Below are 16,428 nucleotides of genomic sequence, written 5' to 3'. Positions count from 1 at the left end.
CAATCGTGTGAAAGGACCCGGGAGCAATCGAGGAACAGCACCTGACTGTCATTATCCCGGGCGAGGTAGTCGTCTGGTAAGTGGCACAAAAAAAATAAGTCTAAGAGTCGAAGAGGTCTTTGACTTCTCTGCCTCTGTCCAAATCCTCAGACAAGGCAGTGTCCGCACTCCAGGCCCCCGCGCCTCTGTGGAGCCCCAACCAGGGTTGGCTACGCACTTTCCTGATTTTCCCAGAGGATACCCCACCCAACTAAGAGAATTCTATGAAGCAAAGCACCTGATTCTTAGAAGTCCGGAACCCTCTGGATTGCCCTTAGGTCCCATTAGTTAAGGAGGGACCCCTACTGTATTCCCACCAGTCTCAACTCCCTTGAAGGTAGTCGACCCCCTCGGAACTGGTGCTTAATCCAGAGCAGTGCTGACAGCAAGACCCTGTACGGACTCTCCTGGCGAAGATTCCCATCGTCATCAACTCTGACTCTGAGCAAACCGGCGTTGCACAGCTTGTGTTAAAGTGCCTTCTGGACCCATGCCTACTGGTCAGAGCCAGGGCCTTTTGCCTTTGACAAGCCTGATACAAGCGATGAATGGGAAGGGTAAGGCATCCTTTATTAATATAACCCCTCTTGGATGATATGGAGGACACCTGGAATGAGGATCTGGTGGATGCCAGTGGGTTAGACACCTCACTTAACACTGGCTTTGTCTACCCTCCTACAGTTGCTACAGAGAAGGTGGCCTCTTTCGCTATTAGGTTGTGTAGGGCAGCTGAGTACTTGGACCTCAGTGGCAGTCAAGACGAACATCTTGACCGAGGTGCTTCAGCTGGGGACAGATCCTTCCCAGCCCTTACTCCCCTTTGTTGAAGCCCTCACAACATTCTCCTCTGTGCCTGGTCCAGGCTCCATACTGGAGCTCCTGTGCACAGGATGATTGCCTACCGCACTTCTCCAAAGGACCCCAGTTGCCTCACCTAGCACCCCACTCTAGAGAGCTTGGTGGTCCAGGCCTCCACTTCCAGAATCAACCCTGGCGCTTTCCCTCCCACGCCACAGGATAGGAAATCCAAGAGGCTGGACACCTTTGGAAAGAGAATGTTCTCTTCCCCCTAGCCTTTCACTGTGGTCAGTGAACACAGTGTGCCTCTTGGGCCATTATTTCCACATGATCTGAAACTGTGTGCAAGTGCTGCCTATAGTTTTGGAGGAGGCTCAAGCCATACTCTCAGGCTGTTGTCAAGGGGAGGGCCGTTCATGGTGGGCCAGGAGCAGTTTCAATGTGCTGTTCTCCCCTTTGGCCTAAAAAGTTCCTCTTGTGTCGCAACCACCGCCATCACCTTGTGGAACACCCATCTGAAGAGGTCTGGGTTTCCAGTCTTCCCCCTACCTCGACGAATGGCTGTTGAAGGCGTGCTCTCCCCAGGCAGTCGTCTCCAACCCCCAGACTACGATTAACTTCCTGCACTCACTGGGGTTCACTATCCACGTACCAAAGTCTCACCTGACCTCCTCTCAGACACTATCTTTCATCTGAGCTGTTCTCTACACAGTGCAGTTTTGGGCTTATTTTCCCAAATGGCGAGCCCATAATATTCAGGTTATAATACAGATGTATCGGCCTCTATCCTGGGTTTCAGTGAAACAGACTGAGGCTGCTGGGCCTCCGCCTACTGCATCCTGCTAGAGAAGCATGCCTGCTGATATATGTGAGCTCTGCGGTGGGACTTAAAAATCCAATGGGCGCATCATCATGGTAATCTCTGAAAAGATTCATATCTCAGAGGGAACTGCAACAGATTTGCAGTAGTGGCTGACAAACCGTAATTGAGTCAGAGGCAGACCCCCCTCTCCCATCCAAAGCCAGTAGTGGCACATGCATCACTCCTGGGCTGGGGCGGCCATCTGAGGAGGATGGAGACAATAGGACTCTGGTCTCTGGTGGAGTCTGGACTTTTTGGAGCTTCGGCTGACTCATTTGACATTGAAGGCCTTTCTTCCCTCCATCAAGGAAAGGATAGTGCAGGTGTTCACGGACAACACCGTTGCCTTGTGGGCTCAGGAGATGGTGCAAGGTCTCTTCCAAGAGTGTGGAGAGCCTTTGTTAGATCTGTTCGCTACTGCCGTGAACGCACAATGTCTGCAGATCTGGGCGCAATAGTTTCTAAGCTGGCTTTCGCTGTTGGAAGCTTTTCGCCTTGAGTGAAACTCTAGCCTCCTGTGCGCCTTTAACCAATACCACTCCTGCCCAGCGTTCTTAAGAAGATCAGGACTGACCGGGCCCAAGATATTCTTGTGACTTCGGATTGGGCGCAGAGAGTCTAGTATCCTGTGCTGTTGAGCATGAGCATCGGTCCTCCGGTAAAGCTGTCTCTTCAGGAGGATCTTCCGTCACAGCAACAAGGGAGAATCCTACACCCTAACCTGCACACACTCTGCCTTAATGCATATTGAGAGCGTTTAACCCAAAGTCTGTGATGTTATTCTGTCAGCCAAGCATCCCTCTACCAAAATGGTGTGCACCTGCCGCTGGGCCACAAATGTGGCTCGGTGTATATTGAGAAACATTGATCCCCTATCTGCTGCTCTTTCTCAGGTCTTATTATTTGTCCTTTCTTTGGCCCAGCATAGCTCTGCTCTAGGCACAGTTGAAGACTATTTTTCATCCATTTTTGAACTTGCGGGACCAACTTTCCATACTTAAGTCACCTGTTTTGACAAGATTCGCAAAGGTTTGCAACACGTTTTCCCCTGGGCCATTCATTGTGCTCCTGTAAGATTTGAACCTGGTCCTCACTTTCCTGAAGTGTGCAGCTTTTAAGCTGTTGCACAACTGCCCTCTTCGATTATGGACCCTCATGTCTACTTTTCTGGTTATTACATTGGCCAGGATGGTTAGCGAGTGGTAGGTACACTCAGCTCATCTTCCATATACTACTTTATACCCTGACAAACTGGTGCTTCAGACCACTGCATCCTTCCTTCCGAAGGTATTCACTCCTTTTTGCATAGGCAACACCATCCCCCTGCCTACCTTTTTTTGCCCGCCTCATTCTTCCAATGAAGGGGGGAGAGTCCACTCTGTGGACCCAAAACGAGCGTGGTTGTTCTACCCACTGCGCAAAAGAATTCCGGGTGGATGACCAACTCTTCATAGTGTATATCGGGGCCAAGAAGGGAAGGCTGTGCAAAAACAAACCATATCCTGATGGATGGTGCTCTGCATAAGATCTACTACATATTGGCAAAGAAGCAACCACCTGAGGGCTTGCACGCTCATTCTACCAGAGCCAAAGCTGCGACCATTGAGTCAGCTCAGGGCGTTCGGGTCCTGGACATCAGTCAGGCTGCAATGTGGGTTCATTGCACACATTTAAGGAGCACTATTGTCTGGGCAGTCAAGTTAGTCGGGATGGGCATGTAGGTCATTCAGTCCTGCAGGACTTTCTAGTCTTAATTGGGTTCACAGACCTGCCCCCCTGGAGGCTTTGTTTGGCTTCTATGGTAAAGAATTGGCGGCTAGATGTCTCTATCAGATAAATAAGTTGCTTACCCTCTGTAACGCCTTATCTGGTGGAGAGATTATCCAGCCGAAGATTCCTTACCGACCCTCTCATCCTCCCCAACCTGCGACTTTGTTAAAGGATGAGGGCTTCCCCTTGAAAAGGGCCCTACAAACTCACACCAGTGGTCAGTCTTCATCTTGGCGCCGCACTCCTGGCATAGAAAGTCACAAAAATGAACTGTCAGTGTGCTGAGGTGGCGCCTATATAGATACAGCATACATCTCTTCTAGCATGGATGAAGCCAACGCGAAGCTGAACTATGCCACCTACTGGCCTGCAGGGGTACTGCTCAAAAACATCCCGATCCAGTCAGAAGCCTGAGGATAATTTTAAGGCAAGGAATCTGAAGCTAGATAGTCTCTACCAGATAAGGCGTTACTAAAGGTAATTGACTTGTTCTTCAAGGCTGGACTTTCCTGTTTTCATTTTCTAATTGTTTTTAATTCTGGTGTTTTTTTCTCTGTTTAGGAGTGTTTTTAAAACTAAGTGATAAGTGTTTACACTTCTATGCTCTTTAAAAACTCACAAGGACAGTGCTTTTGCAGTGCTTGCAGATTTGATTGCTCCACCAATATAGCATAACTTGTATACAGTGCATTAGAGGGTCCTCAGCCCCCTGGCAACACAAAGCACTGCTGAGCATGGGATAGTTTGCTGGTCTACTATGTGCATGGGGTGAGGCATACATTAGCTAGGCAAGGGACTGATCTCTCTCTGGCAAGTGAGTATTCACTGCTCACCTGCTTTATTCAAGGGTTGTGTGAAACTCGCGTAATAGGATGTAGCGTAATTACGCGAAATTACCACAATTGCATGTAATTATGCAAAATACATCTCACATAAAAAAACTATCCGAAACAGTCCCCTTGGGTAATAATTCAACTTGAAAATGCCATTTTGCATTGATTTCCGATCACTAGTGTTCAAAACACTGTTGCTCGAGTTCGCATTTTAGTTAGCACTCAAGTTATTCGAGCAGTCCTCTCTGGTATAAAAGAAAATCTAATCTGAAATTGCTTCCTCATTCAAAAATGACCCGAGCTGTACATCTTCCATTAAACCTTTGCACCAAAATTACGTGTTTTGGTGTAATGGCAAAATCTATAATTTTACATTCTGGTTCATGAAATTACCAAAATTACACCAGCTATGCCGAAGTACTCATACTTTCCCCCATGCCTATCTTATACCTCACTAGGTGTGTACTTGTCTAATCAGGCTATCTATGTATCAGTGTAACAATATCCACCTATTCTTTGGGTAGGGAGCCAAACCACTATCTAACTTTGCCCACTTAGAAACCGAGTCTCAGAGACTAGATCTGTTTATGATAAGGAAACACTTGGATCAGGAAGCCTCGGGACTAGAATCTCGAATGCCAGATAGCCAGCAATTACGTAGTTCAGAGATAAGGAACCTAAGAGGATGCCTGGAAATTGAAAAGCAATGGGATATAAGGATAAGGTGGCAGACACAAAGCTGCACCAGGTCTTAAAGTACCATGGAAAAAAACGCACTGTGTAGCGACATGAGAAAGTAGGTGAGGTGAAACTTAAGAATGAGGAAAACGAGGTGTTAAAGTGGAAAAGGATCTATCAATGTCACTCTGGGACCAGGCACCATTATTAAGGAAATAGGAGTCCCAAACTCCACATCATAACTTTGGCATTTTCAGGCCTAAGTTGCTTAGAAGGCCAACAGAACTCCAAAGGTCAAAAATCAAAACAAATGTTACAGGTTAGGGTTCGGATGAGGGCTAAAATTCCAGAAACCCCACCTGGCTGTGGAACCAGGAAGGATAAACCAAATTGCATAGCTCACACTTGTCCTGGTTGTTGGAAGGGTTGCAAGGCTCATCTCATCCTGCTCGATGAGCAACCCCACAAGAAAAACATCCAATATAAAATGAATTATTTTTCTAGCCAGTAACTGACTCACACCATGCCCAATCCAGGCGCTTGGTCATCCAAACCTTAATCACTGGCATGAATCTGCCCAAGGCCCCAAAGAGACAAGAAGCCAAGTAACTTGAGAATTCTGTACTATATAATAACTGCATAACATTACAGATCTGCTGTGTAAAAGCAGTTGTTTGCATTGTCAATCATGACTCTATCTGTACAGGCAGCTATTACATCGGCCGCAGCACACCTTAAACTGAAAATATTCTGATGCTGTATAATGAAGTAGTAAGACAGGCAAGCATTAGGCAATAAGCAAGAGTTTAGATCTCTTCCAGGATGATACGTCTCATCTGCATTCTTTTGCCATCCTTTATTTACCTGGATCTGTATACGTACTACAGCGAAAGGACTGCACAACTTGCAGCTGGATTTACTTCACCTCTGGAGTGAAAAGATGGGAAAGCCAGATTGCCCAAAAAGTCTTCTTGCCCAAGAATCCTGCTCTTTGGCACTGTTCATCAGACATGCTTCTCACACAAACTTCTTATCCCCAGGTCATTCCAAGTTACTTCTGTCTATCGTCCCCTAACATGCACATATCGCTCTCCACCGTGAAGCAGAAGATTGGCGGTAACAGTGTCAATATCTCACTAAAGCGAGATTGGAATACTAACTCCTCGTGCGCACTCCTAAACTCTCTCCGTAGGGCATGCAAAAAAGAGGGTACCTCCAACCTTAAAATGACAGAATCTTAAGCAATAATACATCTGTGTGTGTGTGTGTGTGTGTGTATGTGTGTATTAAACATGCCTATTCATGCATTTGTGTGCTGATAATATGCATTATCTCACTGCAGGATTTTAACCACATGTACTCGGGTACTTTCATGGTGTTGTAATCCACAATACCTGTTGCAGTTGATTTATTCCAGAAGTTCTACTTTGCATGCTGCTAGTTACCCCTCAGGCTGTGAGAAATCAACTTTTGTTCTTCTAAGAACTCTTTCTTGGGGGCGGAGCACACTCATTAAAGAAAGATCAACTCAGTTGAAATTAGTTCTTTTTCATTAAGCAATTTATTATGTAAATTGTTTAGCGGTGAATTTGTACAACAAATCTAGCTCTCTCAATGTGTTTTGGATTAAATCTTTTGCAGGAACTTTTTTACATACAATTTTTACTAAAGAAAATATGAATAAATAAGCAATCTATCATTTACATAAGCATTGTATTAATAAAATTGTTTGCCATTTATGTTACGTATTCCAAATTTCAAGTTGTTCAGTAAAGTCTCTGTTTATAGCAGGTAAGTTAGTCTTTCCTATGTAGTTGTTCATATTGTTAAGTACCTTGAAGTCCACGTGATGTGCTTATCTCAGCGCTCCACAGACACACCATTGTCTAGCTTATCTCACTTACCCGGGAGTGGCATTCTTTTTCATTTTAAATTGACGCAAGAAATCAGAATCTGTGTGGCATTCTGGCTGATGTTGTTTGTTTTTGTTTTATGTTATAGCTCAAAGAGAACTTTGGAAAATGTAATTTGATTATTTCAGTTTTTGTGGCATTTAAATGTTTGTGTGGTTTTTTTTTGGTCTTGAAACTACTCAGGAGGTGCAGTTGTGATTAGGGGTAAAAAGTTGCTCCTCATTTAGACCTCAGGGCTACAAACAGCCTAGAGGTTTAATCCAAAATACCTCTTGTTTGGGAAGTATCCTCTGAGACTCTGCTCACCTTTCTTGTGATTTGGCCAAAATATACTTTAGTGCATAGACTTTCGATCAGATGTTGAGTCTGTATCACAAGTTGATTAGGTACTAATGCAGATTCCCTCTCAGGTTGTTGGGTGTTTTGTAGTTTTTGCTTTTCCGGACTGCTTTTTGAAATTTTCTAGTTTAAAAAAAAAAAAAATTCTCGTTTGTGCAGTATGAGAGGTTACATTTGATGCGCTCAAACATTTGTGTTACTCTTGTTCAAGTGCTTCTTTCTAAATAAAATTATTTGATGTTGGTTGTTTTGTAGAGTGACAATTGTATATCTTAGTTTTATCTTTTAAATTTGTGTAGCATTTTAGCCTTAACACTTTGCGTGCTGCCCCGATTTCTCCCCGGTGCTGGACATTCCATAACTGGGTGTGGTCGTGACGGAACCATTCAGTCATCAGCACAGCTCAACCGTGACTGATGACGGAATGGTTCCGTCACAAGCATCGAAGGGGTTAAATATCTTATAGGTTTCATCTAGTGCAATTGAATTTACCCTTAAGAGTTGGCTAAAAGGTAGGTTTTCGATTATCACTTGTGGGTGGTATCCTTGTACTGCAAATAATTTATTGAGGTATGACTGTTTATTATTAATATAGAGGTCTATGTGGATCTTGTGGTTTTATGCGTCTATTGTGGAATGTAATAGTCAATCACAAGTTTGCCCACTGTGATTGTCCATTTAATTGGATAATTTGTATCTTGATGAAGTTGTCATTGTGCGTGCCTGTCGTAACCACAGGATGTAATCAAGTGTTCTTGTTGAAAATGATGCATATAAACATTTGTTTTGCCATTAAAATTAAAGCAATTATTACAAATTGTGTAATTTATTAGTGATAATATAAGGTGGTTTGGATTCTCAACTTATGGTGAGCAAGCATACTTTTTTCAGTTGTGTTTGTAATCCTTCAAAGGGGTTGGGGGGTGCTATCCAAATTGGTCATTTAAAGACTATTGAGTATTGCTACATCTACGATTTCTATGCCAGTCAGTTTATTCATTCAGGTCTGTTGTGCTCCTGAGTAAAACCATGTAAACTTTAGGTATTTGTTGAGGTCAAATACTACATATTTCTTGGATTTTCCAAAGATCTGTTGCCTGCTGTTATTAGTTGTAGAGATGGATCTTTACAATAATGATAGATTATAGTCACATGGAAACAAATGATGGTTGATGATCCAGAAACATGTTCACTGTGAAAAATGCCTATAAAATGGCTTAGGACTATGTTTGTGTTCACTGTCGAGCTTCCCTCTGGCTTCTGATCTAGCAAAGTAGAAAGACTGTATTCTGAGAAGATTCTAGCTTGGTCTGTCAGGGTCCAGTAGTCTATAAGGTTATGGTATTTGTTTGGGGAGGCGAGAAGATGTTGTTTTCAAGCGTTCCTTTGCTCAAACATAGGCAACTATGTTCGATTGCCGAACTCAGTGTGTATTATTTGTGTGAATTATTCACAGATTCTACAATGGGGGTTAGATTCAGGCCTCACAGCAAAGAAGTCTGTTTTGTTGGAATAGTTCATCTTGTGCTACATTTTTGTTTTAATCCTATTTAAGCCTTTTAATTTTAATCACATAAATTGAGGCAAATGGAGCAAGCATTGCTATGTTTTCAACAAGTAGTAAACAAAAACCTGGACGGACCCAATAAGGGATCCAAATGTTAGGATGACGCAATGTCATACACAGGAATCGGGGGAAAAAACATTACGTTATTTAGAAGAAACCTCACCCACCAACCTAGTTGGTGGCATGCTTCTTCATCGGGTTCCCAGCCGAGCTGCCGAGTGCAGCCCAGCTGTGCTGCAACGCCTAAATTACAGGATGCTCATTAAATGCCTTTATTCTAGAGTTCTAGGGCACGGTTAAAAACGGGGTGGGGATATTGTGAAGATATGATTGATCTTCTGTATCCCCTTTAAAAGGTTGACATATTTGTCTTGACAGGAGGTGCTGAGGCTTTCGTCCGGACCAAAATAAGTGGATTTGTGAGAATTTATCAGCACATGCGCTAAGGTGTGCTGTGGTGCAGTGATGTTACCGTACTTATGGTTCCCACCATCAGGAATAGTATCTGGAAAAAAAAAGGCACAGCATAAAGAAACAAACCAGACATATAAGTGATAAAAGTTATAGATCCACTAAAAAACACTTCACCCAAGGGCATGCAGAATACACTTTATATATGCAAAGGCATTCAAAGTGAGTAGTGTACTTAAACATGCCTCTTAGTGAAGAAAACGTGATGGCACATGACCCCAGCGTGGGCGGGGCTGGAATAACATGAAACAAACTGTAGTTACATGTGAGAAGCGCAATGGTGTAGTCCGTGACGAGAACAAATCCTACTAAACCTAAAAATGGTGGTTGAGGCACCCGTTAAAAAGTGTTTTAATATGCGGTAGAAGTTGGCATACATACATACATTACAGAGTAGCAAGAGAAAATGGGTTAACGAAAGCTACAGAGAATATGTAGTCATTAATGATCCCGGAGGGGGCGTATTCCTGTTTTCAACAAAACATAATGGCAAAAGTGCCACTTCTCTAACACCAATGATGAATTGGACAGTGTTTCTTCTGAAGTATTTGTTGATAAACCACTGAACAACACAAAGGATGTTTAATTTTGTATTTATGTATATTTCTAAATGGACTTCTTTTAATATTTGTTCAAACATTCCTTAAGTTACAGAAATGCCAAGAATCTCCTGCAGTTTCAGTGACAAGAGGAAGGTTGAAATTTTCTGAGGACACAGGGAACGAAAAAGAGGTGGGAGAATGTACATGCCTGCACTTTCTCGTGTCTCACTCTGGATGCTGCTGATCTGTTGCTCAAACATGTTTTTAATTGATGTATCTCGTTATAATTTTTTTCTGAAATGTTTATTTCTCATTAATGGCTAAATCAATAAGTTATGCAAGAGAATGATATGCACCAATTTTGAGGTTCCCTGAAGATCAGAAACGCAAGCTAAAAGCCTGACCCTTTTGCGTGTGCAAAGAAATACTATTCTGGGCTTTCCCTTCTGTAATTTTTTCACAAAAATACTGGGGTCAGACCTTGTAGATTTCTTAAACTACAAGGAAACTGTTCTTTATAGGAGAAAAATTAACTCGGGCTGGCATCTTCTGCACATTATCGCCGAGTTGTCCTCATGTGGGTGAGAGTATTAGGAGTCAGAACATTTTGTTAGACACTCTCTTCTGACGGTGGTATGGATTATCTCCACTATGACCTCCAAAATCGTAATACAGACCTGTATTGGTATTTTAAACAAACCAATATGTGGTATGTGCTAACAATTATTACCATAATTATCAATAGCTCAGCTAACCATAGATAAGAGTATGCTAGAAACATCCCAATCACTTGCCTACCCAATTAGTATAAAATCTATGTTCTCCTACCGCGGGTCTTTATTAATAGTCCTGAGAACACGTGTGTGATCCTGGAGCACTTTTAAAAAAAATATATATATACATATTAAATGCTTTTCATAGAAGTATTTTGAACAGCCTATAAAAATACAAATTTTGGCGAGTTTTTATCTATTTTCTATAATAAACTAATATATTTTATAAGCAGGAAAAGATCCTCTGCAAATAATGGTATATGTGATGCCCTGCTCCTTATCAAGATCACCAAGCATGCCCTTCCATCGAGAAGATGAAGACTAGGATGGTACCACTAACTCCAGATTCAGACTACTCTCCAAGACATTTTCACTATTGCTAGCAGTCTTGTCAGCATTAACGCCATCATCTCCATCTCCAGAGCAGATGATCTCCCCTATTTTACCGCTTTCTGAACTAGTTGTGCCTACGCTTAAGTGATTCCGTAACCTGTATTTTCTGCCCTTCAGTGTCCCCTCAACCGGTGCTATCTCCCTGGCCACCTTTGCCACCTCAGTGTCTGTGAACTGAAGTCCTCCTATCTCCGTTCTTGTCTTCTCCACATCTGCGTTCAAAATAACACTGTTCAAGATCTAATCATTGATCAAGATCAACGCAACACTCTAGATCCACTTGTCACACTGGATATCCTAGTCAGACTTACTCTTCGCATTCTTTGTTATCTTTAGTGAGGCAGCAATCTGGAACTGTTTATCATCTCCAGAACAGGTTTCTCCTATAGAGGACAAGGCAACTTTCAACGAAGCCTTGGTAAGGGGCACCTCAAAACTCAACATACTCATACGAACAACTCTGCTCAAGACTTCATTGAGCTTTCTAACCCTTGACTGCATTTTGTCTGCATGACCTTTGCTTCCTTTTTTCCAGGTCTATTACAACCTGCTGTAGAGCTGTTCCTAGCTTCAGCAAAGTCCTCTCCAATGTGCTTGCAGATGATTACATGCAGACTGAATAAGATTAATTGTTCCTTTAGGCCAGGTGTATCCAACCAGTCGGTCATGAGCTACCAGTAGTCCACAGACACCTTCAGAGTAGCTCCCAGCCTGGAGTTCAATTTAAAAAAAGCAAGTGATCACATTCTTCTTTTAAAGTTATGGGAAGGCTGTGTTTATTTTTCTTTATAATCTTCAGGCTGCAGATAGCAGAGCCTGATCATGTCCGATGTATGACCCAGTGTGTACAGAGGTCATGAACTTAAGCACTGAGATAAATACATTTTCAAAAAAAGTCCTTGTCAACTCTTCATTTTAATTTTAACCCACTTCAAAGGGTTGCATTTACTAACAGCAGGCATCTTGCTCTCAGTGGCCAGTAGACACTGTGCCATATTTATAACTGAAAAATACTGTCATTTTTATTCAAATGGGAGAAATGTAAAGTGGATACAAATATTTCTATGTAACATTGACTTAATATTTGTCTCCACTTTCAATTAAGCCAATTGCGTCTTTATATTTTATGAAGCATGTTTCTTCACTATAAATTCCTCCTATTTAAACAAATGGCTGTATTTTTCTGTTATAATTATGGCATTGTGTCTACAGGCCACTGGGTGTAAGGTGCATGCTGTTTATAAATGCAACACTTTGAAATGGGAAGAAATTTAAATGAGGAGTTTTATGGAATCCATATAAACACAGGATTAACTCTTCAGTTGAATTTTCTCCCATTTTAAGGTGTCGCATTTACACACCGTGGCATCTTGTTCCCATGGGTATCAGACATGGTGTCATATTTATAACTGAAAATACAGCCATTTTTTAAGTGGGAGAAATATAAAGAGCTGAAAATGCTTCCATATTATGAACCGTTTTTTGCAGAACATTTGTTCGGCACTTTTAATTTCTACCATTTAAATAATGGTTGTATGTTTGTGTGAAGGCATTTAAGAATGCCGCAAAAGGGTTGTCCTGTGCCACAAGTGCATACAACATACTCATTTTCTCCTTTACCCATACACATATATCCAATGCATACACACACATGATCATTCATCCCCAAGACCACACTCTCACTGGCGCACATGGCAGCCCTGTCATAGTGCCCTTAATCAAAGTATTTTGTTCTAACCATAGTCGTTGGCTCTATGGACATTAGGCTAGATTTGATGAAACTTGGCGAGGGGGTGTCTGGTAACATTGTGCGAGTGGCTTAGCCTTCAGTAGCTCACAATGATTTTCACAGTTCAGAAGTAACTCACTGCAGAAAAGGTTGGAGACTTCTGCCTTAAAGGCATCTTCCATTTACTTTCTCAAGTGCCCTCTATGGCGTGGGGAGGCCTCGATGTCATGGAGGAGTCCTCAACAAGAGGGCGAGTTCAGTGTCCTGGGGAGGTTTTCAATGTCCAAATGAGGCCTTTAATATCACAGATGTTCTCAGCCTCATGAAGAGGCCCTTAACGTCTTTGGTAGACATGAAGATGTGTATCAAAAAGTAGCATCCATGCCACACAATAGTCATCCACACTATTTTGTAGATGAGATGTCCAACACTATGGATCTCTCTGTTATTCATGCTGATGCCTTCACTGCTTTTAAGGGCTTGCGTTGGGCAGGGTACCTAGTGACAGTTAAAAATACCATTAAGCGGCCAGTATTGATTTAATCCTTTTTTACAGGATATAACTTTGTACAAAGCTATTTTTATGGGTGACTTCTCTTCTTAGTAGCAAATGTGCAGAGTTGTGGTCTTCTTTCCCCCAGACTTCTTGAGTTTCACTTTAACCGCTTGACCGCGGTGCAAATTCCGCCATGGTGCTGGCGGAATAATGAGTGGGCGGGGTTCGGACAGCCTCCCACCATCCTCTGCACATACCCACTGTGACGTCGGACCCCGAAGGGGTTAATAGCCTATTGGACCTTCAGGGGTCGCATGTCCAGTGGCGTGAATAATAGTATGTTGGCTGCGGTGTCCACATCAAACAGACCTTGGCTATGGAAAACAAAATTGATGCAAGTCATTTATGACAGAGGATCATCTAACTGTGTTTACCTAAGGGACACCCCACAATAAACTGCACATGCTTCCTAATTCAAAAGGATAACATCCAGCGATGCCTCTGTAAGCGCGACAGACCCTACTGACACAAGTTTATTGGGATTTTTGAGGTTGAATTTTTACCATAGCCTGCTAACTTATAGTGACTAAGGAACAGCATACCTTAAAAGGTCGTTCATATATTATGTTCCCTTTGGAGATTCAGCAATTGTTTGGACATTAAATGGCCTTCATGAAATTTGAATGCACATGCTTCATAAGTTAAGACTGAAAATTAACTGGTTAGCAGTTCTGCATGGCTTCGACGATCCATGTTTGTACTTCTTCAAGACATGGGATGGTCTAAAAGCTGGCTGATTTCTTCTCATTACATGGTGTAGTCTATCAAAGACGATGGGACCTTAAAGTCTTAAAATGTGTGATGCCTGCTTCCTTCTTCAACTTAAGGGTGTGCAATAGAAAACTACGGGTTTTTCTAGAGATCTTAGTGTCACACATCATGCATCCTAAAACAATTTGTTGTCTGTTTAATTTTGCTTCATAAGGCAACTTATAATCTGTATTCATAGATTTGTGAATGATGACTATGGAACACCTTTAGTCAAAACTTTAAAATTAAAATATATAGAAGTATTTTTTATTTTTTTACAAATTGTTTCCCTTTACGTTTTAAAGAGCAATATTGTCTAAGTTGGTGCTTTTATAACCTATTTTTTGTTCACACAAAGAATCTATTGCTATACCTCACAGGTACCTGCTTTAGCACCAAAGGTATTAAGATAAATCTGACACAGGTAGGTTTAGCATGACCCTTGCACATGGAAAGTTACTAATGCAATGTTTGGTCTGGCCCTGCACCCAGCCCACTGTGGACGGCCCATCCTACTGCACATACCTGATGCTCTATGCAACCCTGTTGACCATGGCCGTGGATTGCCCCCCTTTTTAAATGTTTTAGTATTTGTGGACCCTTCACCAGCACTTGGGCCAGTGTTGGACCTTCCTTAGGATTCACGAATCTGGCTACATATTTATACAATCCACGAAAGGGCCAGCCTAGGCCAATAACGCTTGCCTGGAGTTTGTGGTACCCTCGCAAACCCAGCCTCTGGGTCAGAACCCCAGGACATATTTGACTTTTTAAAAGAAATGTACACACTTTGATCCTTTGTGGCTCCCTATATGGGCCACGGGTCATGCTCTACTCACCCTGCCACCTTCTATGGACTTTATCATGCGTGTGTGGCAAATCTCTGCATACCCCACAAGGGAAGCTCTCCGCCCACGATTATATGCGACTAGATGTGATGTTCTGTACAGCACAGCTTGGCGGAGCAAGTATTTACAATTACAAAAAACTTATTTTTAGTTGCATTATTGTATTTCATGCTTTTCTAGGGCGGTTCCGTTCCAATAGCCCTACCGTTCTATGGAGCAAACCCTGAGAAGTGCAACAAAGAAGTTAAACTGTGTATCAAAGACGACATTCATGTTTACAAAACACTTTTTTTTTTCACTACAACATAAAATGTTTGTAAGATCATTCAGAATTATGTCAATTCCTTAGCATTCGTAAAATTTGTTTTTTCAATATGCCAATGCGGATTTTTTCCAGTTTGCATGTTGTCCTCTTCCGACTGCGCCCCACCCGGTTCCTTTTCTTGACCGTTATTTAATTCTCTTTTTTCCTTTCTACTTTAGGGGTCTTCCAAACGGACAAAAGTCAGGTTGACGTCTGCTCAAGAGACCTATTTATAAGAGACACTTCAAAATCCAGTGGTAACCCACGTGCGGCAATAGCCATTAATGCAACGCTGTGAACTCAACATATACTGTGAGAGGACTGAACCTTTTGGACTCAGGAGACCCAGAACCCTTTCTACCGGAACTCATTTTAAAGCTATTATTCCTTTTAATGTGATTAATTCACACTGTACGGTTTTTAACCTGTGGAAAACGTGCTTCTGAACTACTGCTTCAGTTTGTAGGAGCAATATTTACACACCTCGTTTCCTGTGTTAGGTGTTATGTTGAAGCGCTTTGCGTTTGTGTTTTTGCTTTAACGTTTTGTTGATCTTCCCAGTCGCCAAATGTGGCGACCTCGTGAATGGGGAATCGCCACTTGTAACTTAATGAAGCTCGCGACGTTTAGAAGCCATGAAGTGTGAAGCTTCGACACAACCATGTGCAGCTTGACTTCCTACACGTCAGATGAGTAAAACTAAGCAGTGCTTCTTTTTAGCAATAAACGAGACCTAGTGCCACCGTGTGGCAAGAACAGAGATAGATTTTGTACAAAACATTTAGGAAAATCAAAGATGTGTGTTGAACGGCCACGTTTGTAGCTCCACTGCTTTCCCTTTGTGTTGTCTTGTCAAAGTATCTGGCGGTTTGGAACATTTAAAATACGTTTTTCCCATTTTTCTTGTATTCTATTCTATTGTATGCTAGAACTGAAAACATGTCGGTAAAACGGCCCAATATCTTAATCCATGCAGACATGCCTCTTTCTGGCATCAAACAGATAAACATCATTTACCATATTGCCAATTTACAAACCTGATGGTTCTGGATCACGCACATTTGGTTTAATTTAGTAAGCCACCAGAGAAAGCATGTGCTGTGATGAGACGTCGTCTCTTGCTGAATTCTATGTGTATGCCTTTGCAATCTTTTTAAAGGAATACCTATTCCGGAAATGCTGCTGCAGTTACATCCTACTCATTGTGTGAACCCGTTTAAAGGACTCCGATGGGATACATCGGCTGTGTGTGACTCAAGATGT

The 16,428-nt window shown here is 42.2% G+C and overlaps 1 protein-coding gene across 1 annotated transcript in view; it reads left to right on the top strand.

The window, feature by feature from the left end:
• LOC147669889 (rho GTPase-activating protein 19-like) overlaps positions 1 to 16,062 on the top strand; it is a gene marked incomplete at its 5' end in the record, with an annotated part of 203,955 nt that extends 187,893 nt beyond the window's left edge. Inside the window, 2 exons of the mRNA XM_086948173.1 lie at positions 9,919 to 10,002; positions 15,345 to 16,062. Of these exons, the coding sequence (XP_086804299.1) occupies positions 9,919 to 10,002; positions 15,345 to 15,401 (141 nt within the window). The remainder of the gene's footprint in view (positions 1 to 9,918; positions 10,003 to 15,344) is intronic.
• Positions 16,063 to 16,428: the final 366 nt, after the last annotated feature.

The sequence above is a fragment of the Lissotriton vulgaris genome, unplaced genomic scaffold (assembly GCF_964263255.1).
Source record: "Lissotriton vulgaris unplaced genomic scaffold, aLisVul1.2 SCAFFOLD_2914, whole genome shotgun sequence".
NCBI lineage: Eukaryota > Metazoa > Chordata > Amphibia > Caudata > Salamandridae > Lissotriton > Lissotriton vulgaris.
The sequence above is the reverse complement of the archived record's forward strand: the minus strand, read 5'-3'. Positions and strand labels throughout refer to the sequence as shown.